This window comes from Podarcis cretensis (assembly GCF_951804945.1).
Source record: "Podarcis cretensis genome assembly, chromosome: 2".
NCBI lineage: Eukaryota > Metazoa > Chordata > Lepidosauria > Squamata > Lacertidae > Podarcis > Podarcis cretensis.
Genome location: NC_137171.1, coordinates 44,508,341 through 44,525,978, shown reverse-complemented (window position 1 = coordinate 44,525,978; position 17,638 = coordinate 44,508,341). Strand labels below are relative to the sequence as shown.

The 17,638-nt window shown below is 45.5% G+C and overlaps 1 protein-coding gene across 4 annotated transcripts; it reads left to right on the top strand.

Moving 5' to 3' along the window:
- The first annotated feature begins 2,010 nt into the window (after positions 1–2,010).
- On the top strand, positions 2,011–17,539 carry TRMT1 (tRNA methyltransferase 1). 4 transcript variants are annotated; one of them, XM_079966521.1, is made up of 18 exons: positions 2,031–2,162; positions 2,392–2,438; positions 3,585–3,964; positions 5,480–5,535; positions 6,493–6,641; positions 7,482–7,669; positions 7,961–8,076; positions 8,698–8,810; positions 9,203–9,351; positions 9,997–10,080; positions 10,905–10,974; positions 11,065–11,199; positions 12,103–12,188; positions 13,745–13,853; positions 14,219–14,295; positions 15,342–15,461; positions 15,895–16,015; positions 17,334–17,539. In XM_079966521.1, the coding sequence occupies exons 3-18, from the start codon at positions 3,612–3,614 to the stop codon at positions 17,415–17,417; spliced, it is 2,010 nt and encodes a 669-aa protein (XP_079822647.1). In that variant the 5' UTR covers positions 2,031–2,162; positions 2,392–2,438; positions 3,585–3,611; the 3' UTR covers positions 17,418–17,539. The 4 variants fall into 4 exon arrangements, with proteins under 4 accessions (XP_079822645.1, XP_079822647.1, XP_079822646.1 ...); XM_079966520.1 differs by having other exon boundaries at positions 2,392–2,490; XM_079966519.1 differs by lacking the exon at positions 2,392–2,438 and having other exon boundaries at positions 2,011–2,162.
- The last annotated feature ends 99 nt before the right edge of the window (positions 17,540–17,638 follow it).

Genomic DNA, 17,638 nt, shown 5'->3' with positions numbered 1-17,638 from the left:
TAAGGCAGTTGAATGACGCCTTGGATGCCTCCTGGCAACTCCTGAAGCCAAGCTGGTGCCAAACATATTGCTCTAAATTCCTTTGGACCAATGAGGCCAAAATGGGGGTCTTGTCATCTGGGCAGTCCATACACACTGGCCCAAAACCTCCATACACACTGCCCAGGCTTGTGCCCTGGAGAGGTCACTTCAGTGTCACTAATGCAGCGGTTTGACTTCATCCCCGGAGGCATAGTGCATTGTCTCTTGAAACAGATAGATGCCAACAACTTAGAGTAAGTACATTGCACAAAAATGGCTCTGAACTGTGTATGGGAAAAACAGTCCCTGCTTGATTTCTGCATTTAATCCATATTACTGCATCCCTGTGCCAGGAAAAACCTTACCTGCTTATTTTTTCAGTATGAGATTGCTGCTAAAGGAGCAAGAAAAAAAGGTGGTAGCTAAGTGTAAAGGAAGATAGGCTTGCATACTTTTAAATAATTGTGTAGAAGAGGCAAGTTCAGCATTGCAAGACACACCTGCCCAAATCCCTCCTTCTTAAAGCTGCAATCCTATGTGTGTTTATTTGGGAGTAAGTTCTACTGAATGCAGTGGGATTTACCTTGGAGTAAATAAACATAGGACCAGTTTGTAAAGGTATTGGTGTGCTCCTTTGCATCTAAAGATCCTTATCTTCTTGTCTACCTGATTTGTATATATAGATAAACTTGACAGGATATTGCAACATATGTATAATGTATTACTGTGCAATGCATGTAAGGATATCCGTGCAAAGAACAGAGCAATGTTGCTGGCCTTGTCCTTGATGTTATCTGGCTAGCCTAGCCCTGCCCATTGAATGCCCATGCACAGCGGGCAAACATATGAACAGAAACCCCTATATTTAAGGGATGGGATGTGGGGCTAGCCCTGCTCTCTCTCTCATATGTGCTAGGAGGATAATCTGAACTGCCCTACTGAGTCCTAACACTGATGCTGATTAGCCTAGAAAATCTCAAGTGATCTACCAAGATATCAAATATATTGTAAGCCACCCTGAAAACATGCTTATTAATATTTAGATTGCTTATAAATATTGTTAAATAAATAAAATTAACTGCTTCATAAAAGAGGGGGAATCCTTAAGTGACTTATACGTCTGGGGAAGCTTGCTGTAACTAAGAAGTCTAATCAGCATCGTGAGGATGCCCAGCCTGGTGTTAATATTGTTTTCAATAAACTGAAGGTTAGCGTATATATTGTTATTTAAAAATATACAGAGAGATATGTAGGCACAGATCAGCAAGTGTGCATAGCTACCCTCAACCTTGATGTACAATTTAGCTTCAGTCAAATAACCTCAAGGTTATTGGTTAGGTGTCTTCCCACTCTGACCTCCAGTAAAGTGTACCCAACCCTTCCTTGAACTCACGAGGCGGAGGACTAGAAAGTGGATGCTTTTATTGAACTGATGTGGAAGTCGCAATATGTGAGCTTGGCGAAGTGCCACAGTCCGACTCTGATTAATGATGTGTTTCCAAATCCTTGAAAAGCGCGAAAGGGACCTACTAACTGTCACCACTCTCACTTATCTTGGTGTAGAAGTTCGCCACGTTGTTACCTTTGACTCTTTCAGACGGAGTTAATGCCTGTTCACGGAGAAATTATGCCCCACTGAGTTCGATATGGTTTAAAAGTTTTATATTGCAAGATGGAAAAGGAACTACTCTTCTCCCCCCTGCGCCCCCCCCCAAGAAGACTTCTAAGAAATACCGGCTAACGGCTTACATTCCCACTGATTCTCATCGCCATTTATTGCAAATCGTTTCTGGGGACCGAAACTATAAACTGCAGATGTTCCCGTATAAGCCGCATATACATCCGGATCATGGAAGAAGTCGTGTTCAAAGGAACGACACATGACCCTTCCCAAATGAGTTTAAAGAACTCCAGCTTTTCTAATTGCGTTTCGGAAGCTGGGCTCCGTCTCCTTTTTGACCCGATAGGCGCCCCATCCGCCGCTAGTTTTATTGGTCGGAATAGCGTCAGCTGATCGTCTCCCACAATTTTCAATATGGCGGCGTCGACATAGCCTGTGCTGAGAAGCGTGGAAGTCGGTGCTGGTTGGTTGTGCTGCTTCTGGGAAGGAAATATTCTGGGTTGGAGGATGAGTTAAAGAGGTTGGTGATTGTTAGACTGGAGCAAGCTTCAGATTCTATTATGGAACATGTTTTGTTTCCTTCCGCCTGGAGTGTGAATAAAGCATTTACTTTCCTATTCTCCACAATCTATGCTGTTCGTGATATGCTGGCTTGGCTTTGTTTCCGATTCCTTAGACTAGGAGGATTGTGGGAAAGCTGGATCTGAAGTCTTGTGTATTTTCTTTCCTTTTCCCGGTGGTGCTGCAAGCTTCCCAGTTCTGATCAGACGCAGAAACCTACAGCCAGCATTGCGGAGTAAGAGCATAATTATGGTGGTGTGCAAACAGCAGCCAATCGAGAATTCTCAGTTAAGTGTCAAATATTAGAGTTATATAGTTTTGAGAAAATATGATCAAGACCCACTACTTTAATGCTTACCTTCTTTGTGTTAAAGCCCAGCAAATTTCCTATAGTTTGGATAGAGTGTTTCCTGAAGGTGGTTATTTAATGAATAACTTGAATAGCCTAACTCAGTTGCCCCTCCTGCATGTTGGAAGATACGTTTGGCATCTCATCCATTTTTTCTCATTTGAATGGTGAGCTGGTGGGCCTCCTAGTAGTCCTGCACAAGTAAGATCTGCTGCATTGCCAGGTACCAATTGCCCTTAGGCAGCCGAGACAGGACTGTGAGCCAGCACTGCTCTAGAAGGCATAGAATTAGCCTTATACCAGCAGTACATCACAGCATTTTAACTTAGGTGCATAGGAAGCTGCCTTATATTGAGTCAGAGCCTTAGTTCATCTAGTACATAGTTGTCTATACTAACTGGCAGTGGCTCTCCAGGATTTCAGGCAGGGTCCTCACCCAGCAGGACCTGGAGATGCTGGGGATTGAATTTGGGACCTTTTGTATGCAAAACATATGCTTTACCACTGAGCTATGGCTGTCCACTTGCAGATTAGAGTATAAGAGGAAGAAGGAGAAGCCAAGCTTGGGAAGCAGTTTGCATGCTTTTTCCTGCTACCTCTGCATGTCTTATTTCCCCCTGCCAGCTGGATTGCCAGTGTAACTAGCTGGCTGGCTCAGAGAATTCACCAGGAGAGCATGGGGGCAGGTGGAGGTCAAATGGAGAGACCCATCCGTCCTTCACCAGCCCACTCACCTGCATGGAATTCTCTGCATAGACCTCCTAAGTGTCTGTTGTTATCAGGTAAGTTGTTAAATTCAAGGCTGATTTTTAAAATCTGATATTTCTTTATCTTTCTTTAAAAAAAAATAAGGACCTCTTGCTCTTAAAGGCAGGTGAGGGGTTTCCTTCCTTTTTAACTAATCACCGCTTGCTACCCATATCTTTGGAAGCGGGCAGCTATCATAATGTATGTAAGCTGTCACTCATATACAGAACAGCAGTGCTGATGATTGGAAAATTATGCAATAGAAATAGCTTTTCTTACTTTCAGAAAATACTCAGGAAGAAGCCTGTACTAATGAAAAGCAAGTGTCTCCTGTGGATTTGGACTCTGGGAGGCACCTTACCTCCTTACAGAAGGGCAAGAACTCTACAGCTTCAAAAGACCTGGAATATTTCACCTTTAATTGCTCTTAAAGTCAGAAATATTTTTGTGAAAGCCATGGATGGTGATCAGGTGCAATGTATGGAAACAGCTGACTCGAATCTGGAGCAAAATGTGGCTCAGTCCCCTATCGTGAGCACTACTGGTGGCAGTGAGGCAGTAAAGAATGGAGGAACCCTGGTCACTGAAGGGAAGGGGAAAATATTTTTTCCAAGTGCCAATGAAGTGTTCTACAACCCTGTTCAGGAGTTTAACAGAGACCTTACGTAAGTAGACATGTGGGGAGAGATTGCTTTCCATTTAACTTTGCAAATGATGGGACTGTTGGAATCTGCTCTTGCATTTTGGAAGAGGCTGCCCCTTTGATTTTGTGAGAATGAGAAGGGGCCTGCAACCACTGGCCGAATTAAACTTAGTTTTTGAGTGTAATGAACAAGAGAGGAACTGTGACATTCTCACGGTCAGTGTTTTTCTTCTAGGAAAAAAATGCTGGTACTGTGTATCCTTGAGTACCCCCAGAAAAAAGCTCTACTTACAGTTGTGATGCCACTTCATTTTTATTTTTTTTACTAACTCACTGAGGACTGCCCAATCCACCTCCTCAGGTTATTCCTATGGTGAAGGTGGGTTCAGTAGACCTTCATTGTGGAGTGGGGAGGTAGGGAAGCATTTGGTTTCCAAAGATGGGTACCTGATTTAGCTACAAGGTCTGCTTTTGCAGAAAGACTTTTCTCTCTCTTCTCTTCCAGCATACTGCCCCAGGGGCCCCTATTCTGCTCTGGAGGGTTGGGGGGAACCCCCAGAAAAGACCTAGGGGGCACATGGGGAGGGAAGAGAGGGGTGAAAAGTCTCATTGGGCAAGTAGAGCTCACTTAGCACTACATTGAATTCACCCCTGCATGTGCTTGGTGCTAAACTCTCCCTCTTCCATTGGGATCTCTTCAGTGGTGCAAGGAAATGTACTTTTGCCACCAAAAGGAACCCTATTCTCCAGAAGCTGCAAGGAACCCTGGGGGCAAAGGATCCTGAAGAGGCCTGCTTTTGTGTCCTGGGTGCTCCTCTCTTTGCTAGAAGGATCTTTGTGTGTGTGAGGATCAAACTTGAAGGCCATGTGCTAGAGGACGTGCATCCTAGTTTTTACCCACTTCAAGACCCTTTTGGTAATGAAGTCAAGTTAATTCCCCTTTGCTGGCAAGAGGGTTGATGAAAAGAAGGGCCAGTCTTTTGACAGAGAAGGGGTAGCCCTGTTTTGCTGCCAAAAAGATTTCTGTCAAGTGACTGATAGTTTCAGGAATCTGGTAGTTGAGAGGATTTTTTTTAGTAATAATAGTGATGATGCTTGTGTTCAGTGAGCCTTAAAAGCTGATTTATATAACATATTTTCTATGGGATTTGTCTACTGATACTGTAATATAGCTTTCAGTTACAAATAACTACCCACTAGTTTAGGCTGAAAAATATGGAGGGGAAGGCTGTGTTCGCTCATTTAGTGAGTATGGTTTGAAGTGGAATGGCTTCTTGCAGGGGTGGGGGACCTGTAGCTTTCCAGCTTTCTGAATTGCAGCACCCATCATTCTTGATGGGTGGCGTCATCCATGTCGGCTGGTGCTGATGTGCTCTGGAAAATGAGTGGTTCTGAAGACACACAGAGCCTTTAGTTTTGAAGGGGGTTTTCACAATCAAGTGGTATATAAATTTTATGAAATCTTTTTTTCTAGTATATCTAGCTACAGAATGACAAAAATCACACCTCTGACACCTCTCTCCCCTCCCACATATAGGTGTGCAGTCCTTACGGAATTTGTACGGCTGCAGCTTTCATCAAAAGGGATTTCAAGTGAGTAGTAATGTTTTCCTCTATTCCAGACAAGGCCCAGAGGGGGAAACCACTGATGTGTAAGAGGCATGCATAATTGTCTTTTTAGGAATGTTGATTTACCTTTCTCTCTCCTTGTTGTTTGTCCTGTAGTCTGGACATTGGGGTAATTAGCTCTGTTCATTGGAGGCAGTTTTTCTCTCTCTTCAAAATGAAACGTTTGACTAGGGCACTTCTCCATTCTTTCTCCTGACTGTGACGTAAACAGGAGCAGAAGAGGTATTGAAGAGGTGCTCTGATCTCCCTTGCCCGTGGCTTTCTGCCAAGCACCCAAGGCACTTTACATTTTAAAATATTAAAACAAATAAATGTTACAAAATGTAAAGTTGGCCAGGGGAGAGAGAGGGGAGAACAGTTTGGCTGGAGCAGACCCTGATATTGACTTTGCCTGCTGTTTCCACTCTCTTCTTCCTTCTCCAGTTCTATGTTGTTCCTCTTGCTGTGAGCAGCTGTCCTTTAAGCACCTGTTTAGGCAGGCTTGCATACTGTCAGCGGCTCTGTTGTGAACTAGCCATGCCCCATTTTGAAGCCTTGGGGATTGTTCCTAGAACTACAGAATGTAGATCTGGTTAACACATCACTCTTTAGCCAAGACCCCACTCTGTACTGCAATGAGCAGCTGTGGTCTTCTTGCACAAAATGTGCTAAGAATATCTATGCAAGGTAAATAGAAGATAGAATGCTAGCTTGATTGGCACATTGTAGATCTCTTAGCACCCTGCTAACCTTTCTCTAGCTTCTGGGAAATGGCTGCTTAGCTTCCTGGAAAATATATGCAATCTCTTTGTCCATGCTGTTCAGCATAATATTGAATGCCATATTACAGTTGTATGAAATGATTTCAGGATTGCGAATCTATGTAAGGAGAATGGCAGGCCCAGACTTCATGTCACTCTGTGTTATTTCCATCTGTTCCAGTTGCAGTCCCTGGAGAGGAGAATGTCTCAAAAGTGATTGTGGATCTCTCGAAGGGGGAAAAAGATGATGACCTGGAGCAGACACCTGGTGGTGATGACCAGCAAGATAATGAGGAGCATGAAGCTGTGAAAGTGGGAGAAGTATGCCAGGTGCTGTGTCCCCGTGTGTATGTACACTTTGGGGGTTTGAGGGTCTTGTGATGGCACCTTATTTTATTGTAGTGCTGAATGTATTAATCCCTTGTTCATCCTTGACCCTCCTTTCTTTTGTTTTGTCAAAATATATTTTTGTACTAGTTTTATTGTGCTTAGTTATATTTTATCTATTTGATTTGTGTCCTGCCTTTCCTTCAAGGCTATCAAGGTGGCATACAAGTTTCTCCTTTTATTCTCACAACAATCCTCTGAGGTAGATTAGGCTGGAAGATAGAGACTGGATTAAGGTCACCCAGCAAGATTCATGGCCGAGTGGGGGGCGGGGTTGAACTTGGGTCCTACCAGTTTGAATCCGACATGGTAACTGCTACACTATGCTAGCTGTGTTACAGTTTTGACTGCAAGGTCTCTGTTTGGTGCAGAGGCCTGGCTTACAAGTGGTCACCAAATGCTCCACTAAATACTAACCACCTTGCATTATTCCCTCCCCAAACCCCAACATTGAGTCTGTGTTTTAGCACACATTCTCAAGAAATCCAAGATCTGGGGAACAGCTGGAGATTTTGATACACGTTGAAGCATTCACAAGGCTGATCCAGTCTTTCAAGATCTGCTGCAAAAGTCAATTTGTGTCTACTTCACCATGTGCATTGGTCACAAGATGATAAGGCATAGGAGGAAAATTTGGTTCTACATCTCCATCAGTTGTGGCAAGGGGATACCATTTGAAGTCAGCTGTTATGTTCATTTTTAGCAAGGCATCTGTAGAGCTCAGTTGCTTTGGGGCCTCCCACCATCTCTCTTTTCTAGATCTTTCTTCCTGTCTCTCTGCAGGAGGGAGTGCGAGTGCTGGAGGCCTTGGCTGCTTCTGGATTACGCTCCATCCGGTTTGCAAAGGAGGTTCCTGGCCTTCAGAGAGTGGTGGCGAATGACTTATCTGCCAAGGCTGTTGAGCTAATAACCAAAAACATCCAGCTCAATGATGTCGGACACCTGGTGACTCCAAGCTTGTCAGATGCCCGGTGAGTAAAGGTTTTCTATTTAGAACAGAGATAAGAAACCCATGACACCCTGATTGTGGTTGGACTCCAGCTCCTATCAGCCTCAGCCAGCATGGCCAACGGTTGGGGATCATGGGCGTTGTAATCCAGCAGCATCTGGGTGGCCACAGATTCCCCACCCCTGATTCAGGGCCTGGGAGCTAGACTCCTGCTCCTTTTTCCATAGTAAGAACTGGGCCACTGTTGTCTTTTTGTTTCTTTTTGTGTGTGGAGTGTGGTGCTTCTAAACAGGTCTTTCTCCCACACTCACAGGATGCTGATGTACCAGAGCAAGGCAGACAGAGACCTCTTTGATGTCATTGATCTGGACCCGTATGGCAGCCCTTCGATGTTTCTGGATGCTGCAGTTCAGAGCGTGAGTGACGGAGGTGAGCTGATAACTTCTTCCAGCTCCAATTTTGTGAGTGATGGTAAAAATCAGGTTGTTGGGACCACTCTTCTTCTGCAGTGGTTTTTGGTTTAGGAGACACCAACCTTTTTTTGCCTACTTAGCTTTTCTGTCAGTCCTTTATAAACAGTTTTTTTTGGGCGGGGTTCAAAACAAAATCTGGGTATAAATGTAAAATGCGGACCATAACCTCACGTTGACTCATGACGGAAAAGCTAGGACTTTGTCAGAGACATGCTTTTATCATACTATATGGCAGTCTAGCTATTCAAGTTCCTAAAGCTCTCTGAGGATTGGAAGACTCCTGTAAAAGTGAAATTGTTCCTGCTGTGCAAGCTACAGAACTCTTTCTTTATTCCTTCCTTGCCTCATTGAGACAGGAGAGTGTTGTTGTTCCCTATGCACAGATAGAAACTGAAGCCAGCATATGTAATGGTTTGGCTATAGGCTTTGTGGCAGAGCAGCAGTCCAAACTGAGGTCATGGCACCATACACTTTGACTCTACAGTTGTTGTTTGATGCCCTTTTAGGTGTGTTTTTTTGGGGAAAGATTGTGTTGTATCTCCTGACTCTTCCCTTCCCTTTGGGGACACTGTTGCAGGCCTGCTGTGTGTCACATGCACCGACATGGCTGTAATGGCTGGGAACTCCGGGGAGACCTGCTACAGCAAATATGGGTCCATGTCTATCAAGGGCAAGTTCTGCCATGAGATGGTGAGTGGAGTGAGCTGCCAGGAACCCCAGGCTAAAAGCCCATGTCTCATCGCTATATCTGTCCAGCCTTTGGCCCGCCTATTGCCTTCCTCAAGAGGAAATGAATGCTTTCAAGTTGGCGGTTCTGCAAGGTCAAGTGGTATCTACCGGCAGTGCCATTCAGGCATCCACAACTACTGCAGTTCCACTCCCTCTTTCTCCCAGCTTGGCTGCCTGCTGCTGTGCTGGAGGACACACTCCCAAGGCCAACCTCAAGAAACAGAGTGACTCTTACATTCTTATGGGGCTGACACATGAAGAGTTGAAGTTCCCATGTATCACAGTAATGTTAACTGTCTAAAACCAAAACGTAACAATGGCTCTCACTGTAGTTTCCTCCTACCTTCCTTCAGGCCCTGCGGATTATCCTGCACAGCATTGATCTGCGGGCCAACTGCTACCAGCGCTACATTGTCCCACTCCTGTCGGTCAGTGCGGATTTCTACATTCGTGTTTTCGTCCGGGTCTTTACTGGGCAAGCCAAGGTTAAAGCGTCTGCCAGGTGAGCCACCCCGAAACTTGAGTTTCAGTCCTTGGGTAGTGCCCCATTTGTGCTTACAACCGTTTTAGTGGCATCCAGTGTGGTGTAGTGGTTAAGAGCGGTGGACTCGTAATCTGGTGAACTGGGTTCGCTTTCCCGCTCCTCCATACGCAGCTGCTGGGTGACCTTGGGATAGTCACACTTCTCTGAAGTCTCTCAGCCTCTCTCACTTCACAGAGTGTTTGTTGTGGCGGAGGAAGGGAAAGGAGAAGGTTAGCCGCTTTGAGACTCCTTAAGAGGGAGTGAAAGATGGGATATCAAGTCCAAACTCCAACTCCTCCTCCTCCTCCTCCTTCATCATCTTCTTCATGTGATCACTGATATGCAGGTCCTTTGGGACACAGAAGAAGGCAGAATGTGGGTCAGGGCAAGGCGTGTGGGGACTGTGAGTGGCACCACTGCAAAATGGTCACCACGTGTGTGTGTGTGTGTGTGTGTGTGTGTGTGTGTGTGTGTCTGTCCATGGTGCTCCCAGTTAGCTGAGGTAACAGGGAGCTTATCCACTGTAACCAGTACTTATTGAGGCCCATCCCTGGGCTTTTCTTTCCCTGCCTCTTATTTATAGCCAAGCCTGCTACATGTTAATAATTCTCTTTCTTTTGGCAGCAAACAGGCCTTTGTCTATAACTGTGTGGGCTGTGGCTCCTTTCATATGCAGAGACTTGGCAAAGTGGCTCACAATGGAAACAAGTAAGAGAGCTGGGGAGATGTTTTTTTACAGAACAATCAAACAGCATTTCCGCTTTTCCTTCTACCTAAGCCAGTCAGGTGGGCAGATTCCAGGAACACTTGCGCTGCCAGATGTTCCTGTGTTGACCAGGGTGGGGAACTCATTTCCCGGGTGGCTCTCTTAATGAGGCATCCTCTTTTGGTGGGAGTTAATTGCAACATTTCCTTTATTCTCAGCTTTTGGCCTCAAATTTTAAAAACCAAAGTTTTGTGTGCAGTCATACACAATAGGTTTGTGGGAGTCAGACGCAGGGGGATGTATTGTTTCTGTGAGGAGAGAAGGGTGTGCTCAGGCGCACGTTTCTATTAGAGTGGAAATCATGCTAGCTCATTTTTGGATGCTTCCTATCGGTGTAATACAACTATTGGCAAACGGATCTTGGGGAAGTGAAGATCAATGTTTGAACCCCTCTGTGCCTGCCTCTTCTGCCTGATGCCAGAGATAATGGACACAGTTCTGAGTTACCAATCAAAGGAGGCATACTGTCTGTCTGTCTGATGGATGCTTAAATGATATTTGTTCCCTGTATCAGGAAGTCTTTAATCTTTTATTATGTTTTAATATGTGCTGGAAGCTGCCCAGAATAGCTGGGGAATCCCAGCCAGATGGGTGGGGTATAAATAAAATATTAATAAAGAGAGAGAGAGAGAGAGAGAGACTTGGTCACCTAACAAGCAGTAGTTAATAAAAAATAACAAAGGAACAGGGAAAGAAAAAGTATCAGCCCCTTCTGCCCCAATGAGGCTCTTAAATACTGCTTTTGCTCTCTCTGACCAAACAACAGCGTCAACTACAAGGCTGCCTGTGGGCCTCCTGTGGGACCATCCTGTGAGTATTGTCAGCAGCGCCACCAGGTGAGCCCAGCTGATCTCTACACTTCATAATATGCCCCTGGCCAGAAGAGCTCAAATTAACCCTTGCTTCTCCTCCTCCTCCTCCCACAGCTGGGTGGCCCTCTGTGGGCAGAGCCCCTGCACAATGCGGATTTTGTCCAGCGAGTCCTGTCAGCAGTTGGGAGCAACCCAACACGCTTCCGAACAAGCCAGCGGATTCAGGGCATCCTGAGCATGGTGATGGAGGTGAGGAAGACTATGCAGAAGATGAAGGCGATTGCCATACCGCCTTTAGACCACCCCCATGAGCTGCAGCTTTTTGCCAAGGATGTTGCGTAGTGGACCACTGAGTTGTGCAAACTCTCAGTGTGAATGAACAAATGAATACAGTATTGTGTGGCAATTGGTTTGATATAGAAATTCAAAGGGAAGGGTATGTTTTGTGCTCGGCACCCTTTTCATATAGGGCAGTAGTTTTCAAACTTTGTTCCAGGGCACCTTGGGGTTCCTTGGAAGCCCATCTAGTGAGAATATTAGCAGTGGTAGACTGGAAGAAAAAAAAGAGATAAGAAGGGAGGGTCGCCAAAAGGGAAAGGGAAAACAATGGTAGATAAGCAAAAACTTGTATACCGTAGTTGGTCTTCTTCTGCAATCCACAGCCACAATGGAATACCAGTGTCTGGCAATGTTCTGGCAAATGCTCTCACCTTGTGTTTAGCAAGGGGAGTCCCTGCAAAAAAGTTTGCTCTAGAGCAGGGGTGGGGAACCTGTGGTTCTCTGAATGTTGTTGGAAAGTCCAACTCCCACCTCCCACTGCGTCTCATAGTAGCTGGAGCAGCAGCACCCAGAGGGCTGCAGGTTCTGCACCTCTGCCATAGAGCAGGCCTCTGTTCTCACAACCTGCAGTAGACCTGAGGCAGATGAATCGCCGTGGAAAGGAATCTCTGCAGGGAGAAGAATCACCCAGTGTACTCTGATCTATTGACAATCTAGAAATGGGGTGGAGAAATAAACAAAGATTAAAAAGCCACCACTGCAAGATCTTTGCTTGAAATACTCTATGTAAGATAAACTGGTGCTGTCGTCTTCATGGCAACAGTAGGGCAAATACCCGGTTTTAACTAGTATTGTTTTCTCTCTGTGTGATAGGAGCTCAGTGATGTCCCTCTCTACTACACCCTTGACCATCTCAGCAAAACCGTCCGTTGCAGCAGCCCTTCCCTGCTACAGTTCAGGTAAGATTGGGGTTTGTGCTGCAAGAACCTATCCTAAAGTGGGGGAAAGCAAACAAAGAGCGGTTGTAGTTTGTGTGGGTTGGAGTGGGCAGGGGCTCATTTAGTTGGTGGCAGAGTCAGGCTCTGAAAGCCTTTATAGAGCTACACTGGAGCATTGTGCCTTCCTTTGTTTTCTGACTTCCCTACTCAGCAATCTTGTCTGGCTTAGGCCTTAAGGGTCCTGCCGTGGGACTCTTGTGTTTTCTTGTAGCAGGGGTTGCTGATCCGTGGCCTTCAAGGTGTTGCTGAACTGCAGCTCCCACCACCCTTGCCTATGGACCAGAGTTACTAGGGCTGATGGGCATTAGAGTCTGGAAAAAAAATTGGAGAGCCGCAGGGTCCTCACTCCTGTCCTATAGATGACTTTGTGACTCTCTGGGTCTCTAGTTCAGACCTGAGTAGGCCGGTTGTGTTATGCTAGGTTGCTGCTGGAACTTTGCTGTTATGCAGGAAGCCACAGGTCCTGTTGCCCAAAGTGATAGGCTGTCGAAAAGTCCCCCGCCCCTTTTCTTTTTATAATAATTTTTATTCAATTTTAAACACCTAAGCAAATTAACTTAAAATACAATATATATTTCTCTTAAAAAATAAACAAGGTGACTTCCCATCCTTACCTCTGTGGTGTGTTTATTCCTACCTATATTCTGCTGCATTATATGTTAAACTATATCTAATACATATTTCCTCTATTACAATTTTTGTCATTTTCCACCCACTGCTCCTAATTCAAATCCTGCCTGCAGTTTCATTTGGCTATAGTTCTTTTTCAGATATTCCAAAAAGGATTTCCATTCTTCAGTAAAAAGCTCATCACTTTGGTCTTTCACTCTTGCTGTCAGTTTTGACAATTCTGCACAGTCCATTAGTTTTGCAATCCATTCTTCTTTGGTTGGGACTTTTTCTTCCTTCCAATTCTGCACACATAGGATTCTCGCAGCTGTTGTTCCATACATAGTTTAATAATATTCTTTGGGACATTTGTCCCCCATATCCCTAGAAAAAAAGCTTCTTTTGGGGGGGAATTACCAATTTTAACGTCATCTTCATTTCATCATATATCATTTCCTAAAATCCCTTAGTTTTTTTCACATGTCTGCCACATATGAAAACTTTCCCTTTTCTAAGCAGGATGGATTGCTCATGCTATAGGTTTTCTGGATCCAAGACAATGTTGCTTCTAGGCTGGGGTCTGGCAGTTTGAGGGTGGTCATCTTCAAATTGTTGCATTGTTTGGAAAGAATGACACTTCACAGAGTAGCTGGGACGAACAAGTTGACAGACTACAGTGCTCCGACATCAACAAGCAACAAATGTTTAGAGGTGTGCAATGAAATGGTCTGAATCTGACCAAAATTGGAATCCCGTGTTCTAATAATGAGGTAACAAGTGATGTTGGCTATAGTTTGAAATACAGAATTGACTCAAACAGTGAGAAACCCTCCACTGTTTCTACCAAAGTTCTTCCCCTTCGGAAATTAGGGATTTCTGTGCAAATCTTCCCTGGATTTCCTTTCCAGGTCAGCTCTCCTCCATGCTGGTTACCGGGTGTCACTGTCCCATGCCTGCAAAAACGCCATCAAGACAGATGCGCCACCATCTGTGCTCTGGGACATCATGCGCTGCTGGGTGAGCAAAGTCTTAACCTCTGCATAAAGGAGCTTTTCTTTCTGGATCTTTTACTGTAGGCACCTCCAGAACAGCTATTTGTTCCCCTTTCTCAGGCTCCAGCCTGTGGCACTATTGTTTTTTGTCTGCAATGATGGGGCATGCTCCTGCCACCTTGTACCACTGGCCACTGTTTCTGCATGTATACTTCACTCTTTGGGTCTGGTTTGATAAAGAGCGATTAAAACACAGTCCTGAGGTGTTTGTAAAGGACAGATTCCTAGCCATCCTTCACCTGAAGTTTGTTTCATTTGCTTTCCCCTTTTCACCTCTTGAGATTAAACCCACTTCTTGTTCTATTCCCCCTGCCTATCTCCCAACTTTAGGAGAAACTCAATCCTGTGAAAAGAGAGCGCCTTTCCGAGAGCAGCCCAGCTGCCCACATCCTTTCTGTAGAACCCAAGTAGGTATTGGGGGTGTACTGCAAGACTGGGTGTTGGATGGGAAAATATGGACCTTAGGCCAAGAAAGAAATGGCTCATTGGCAGGAAACTTTGGAAATCAGGAGGGCATATATCTGTAGGCTGTTGTTGTGGTGCAGGGGTGGGAGGGAGAGACAGCTGTGGGCTAAAATAGCAAAATAAGCTCTAGGGGTGTGTGTGTGTGTGTGTGTGTGTGTGTGTGTGTGTGTGTTCAAATGCTCAAGAGTTTTTCATCTAGAATTTGTCCTATTCTGACCAAGAGAAGGTAGTGATCCCACTTTGTGAAAGGGGTTTGGTTCCAGGTAGGAACTGTCCTTCCCGCCCCGACCTGGCCACAGTGATCCATGCGATGGTCACCTCCAGGCTTGACTACTGTAATTCGCTCCCCTTGAAGCTGTCCCAGAAACTCCAGCGGGTGCAGAATGCTGCAGCGAGGCTCCTCATGGGGTCTCTGCCATGGGAGCATATTCACCCAGTGCTTTTCCAGCTGCACTGGCTCCTGGTGGAGTACAGGGTCAGATTTAAGGTGCTGGTTTTAAAGCCCTTCACGGCCTAGGACCCTCGTACCTACGGGACCGCCTCTCCCGGTATGCCCCACGGAGGACCTTAAGGTCCATAAATAGCAACACCCTAGAGGTCCCGGGTCCTAAGGAAGTTAGATTAGCCTCAACCAGAGCCAGGGCTTCTGGAACACTCTGTCTCATGAGACCAGGGCCCTGCAGGATCTGATTTCTTTCTGCAGGTCCTGTAAGACAGAGTTGTTCTGCCTGGCCTTTGGCTTGGAGTCAATTTGATTCCCTCCCCCTCTCTTTTTTCCTCCTGTGATGAGGCTGCATTTTAATGTTTTAATGTTGTATTTTAATCTTGGTTTTTAAGTTGTATTCATTCAACTTGTTTTTATTATTGGTTGTTAGCCACCCTGAGCCCAGCCTTGGCTGGGGAGGGCGGGGTATAAATCAAATTTATTATTATTATTATTATTATTATTATTATTATTATTCCTTGCTGACACTCTTAAACTCCACAGGCTGCAGGCATCCTTCACTGTCCGGGCAGATGCTAATCCTAGCTCACGAAAGCAAGGCCTCAAACGGTTCCAGCTAAATCCAGAGCCTTTTTGGGGTCCAAAAGCAAGAGCCAAAGCTGGGTAAGATTTAACAGGGAACCTGGGTGTACTGGGAGCAAGCTAGGATACAGTTTATGTAACCTGGGATACAGGATGTAAAGGTCCTGGGGTGGGGGTGGGGGTGGGGCATTAGAACAAAGACAGGCCAGAACTCATTGCTGTTGGTTAAAAATGGTACCAGAATGCATTACTTTTAAGGATGTCATGGAAAAGCTGACAAGGAGAACTCTGGCACTGGTATCTTCTGGTATCGCCTTTCCCCATTCCCCTGTCCCCCCCCCCCCCCACTTCCTGGGAAGTAGAGGAAGATGTATCTACCTCATTTGGGCTACTCCTTCTGGTATTTGGCCCAGGTTTCTGCCCTGACTCTCCTGGCTAGGGCAGTGGCAACAGGGACACTGAAGCAAAAGCATCAGCCTCCTTTGCTCTGTTCTGACACATCTGCTGGGGGCAGGGGTGGGATCTCTTCCTCCTTGCAGGAAAAGAGAAAGCTACACCAGAACAAGAGGAAAGAATGTGGAGAACAGAGTGATGGGGCCCACCTGAAGAACTTTCCCTGCAAACGGTTTCGGCAAGTGAGTAGTCACAGCTACTTTGCTGTTTGCTTAGAACTGAGATGTTGGGTTGGTGTGTAAAAGAAACTGGGTAGCCTTTTGGGGGAATCTGAATGTTAATGACAGCAGGGAATAGCTGTGCTTAAAAGTGCAGGGGAGAAGGGACATGGTTTTCTGCTCTCTGCCCTGTTCCATCTCTCTTTTGCTTTTTTACTGTCTAAGCACATGGCCTGTGCAGCTAAAGTTTTTTAAGCTGCACTTGTGGCAAATGGAGGAAATGGTACCTGTGTAACTGATTTTTATCTCATAGCACAATAGAATTGGGAGTGGGAAAGGGTTAAGCACACCCCTCTTCTCTGGGTTCTGGTTTTATTCCACTGGAGCTGCACGTGGTTTGCCTCTCTGCCATGTGGCAGGTAGTTTTGTATGAGCTCTCTTATCAGCTGCCATTATTACTTGTAGCTGCTGACAACCAGAGGTCATTATGCACAACCTGTATCGATTGGTCTCATTTAGGGGAGTCAGCTGGAGAATACAGTTCTCAGTACTCTTTTTAAGCCCAGCTACAATTGCCCTGTCCCTAAACTCCATTCTTTGCTTGGTATGAGGATGTCCAATGAAAAGCAGATTTTTTTTTGAAAAAAAGATACCGTTTTTTACCAGGCTTACATAACTTGTGACCACCAACCCACGCACAGCTTACCTGGTGCTTCACAGCTGCTCTGTTTTTACAGACATAGGCAGGCAGCAAAACCAGGAGGTTCCTTAAACCTGGTTACCCTATTTGGCTGGCTGGGTCACTAGTTGTATGTAAACGTCTGTTTTAATTTTACCCGTAACATTTAAAACTGTTGCAGATGGCAAGTGGGCTGTTTAGAGGAACCTTGAAAATTCGGTATGCTTGACTTTTATACAGAACAGAATGGTGAAGGCAACTAGAGGTGTAGCAATGGGTTCAATTCCCAAATCAGCTACAGCCTCCTTAGGCCAAGCAGCCAATTTCTCTTTTGCCTAAGGTAGGGGCCAGCAAACTTTTTCAGGAGGGGGCTGGTCCACTGTCCCTCAGACCTTGTGGGGGGCCGGACAATATTTTGGAGGGGGGAAAAAAGAACAAATTCCTATGTCCCACAAACAACCCAGAGGTGCATTTTAAATAAAAGCACACATTCTACTCATGCAAAAAGATACTGATTCCCGGACCGTCCGCAGGCTGGATTTAGAAGGCTGGATCTGGCCCCCGGCCTTAGTTTAACGCCCAAGGGCCAGCCACTTCAGCCACAGGACTGCATGCAAGGGCTTGAATGGTTTAGTGATGTTGGGTGTTGCTTTTCCCTTACAGGGCAACTGTTCACTGGGGGACAAGTGCTGCTACTCCCATGAGACAGAAGGAAAGACGGCAGAAAACAAACCAGCACCATCTTGATGAGAAAGTCCTTGGTATCTGCTCCCTTTTGTTTTATATATTTGTGCTAAATGGAGAGCCTTTATTTTCAAATGGCTGTCCATTTATGATGTGCCTGCCATTAAACAATGGTGTTAGCTTTTGATGGTTCTTGGTTTGCTAGATGTTTTCTACCTAGTCATGTTCAAACTGCTCTCTAGTAGATCAGCTGCCTGCCCTGTGAGCCTACTGAACTGTCAGGT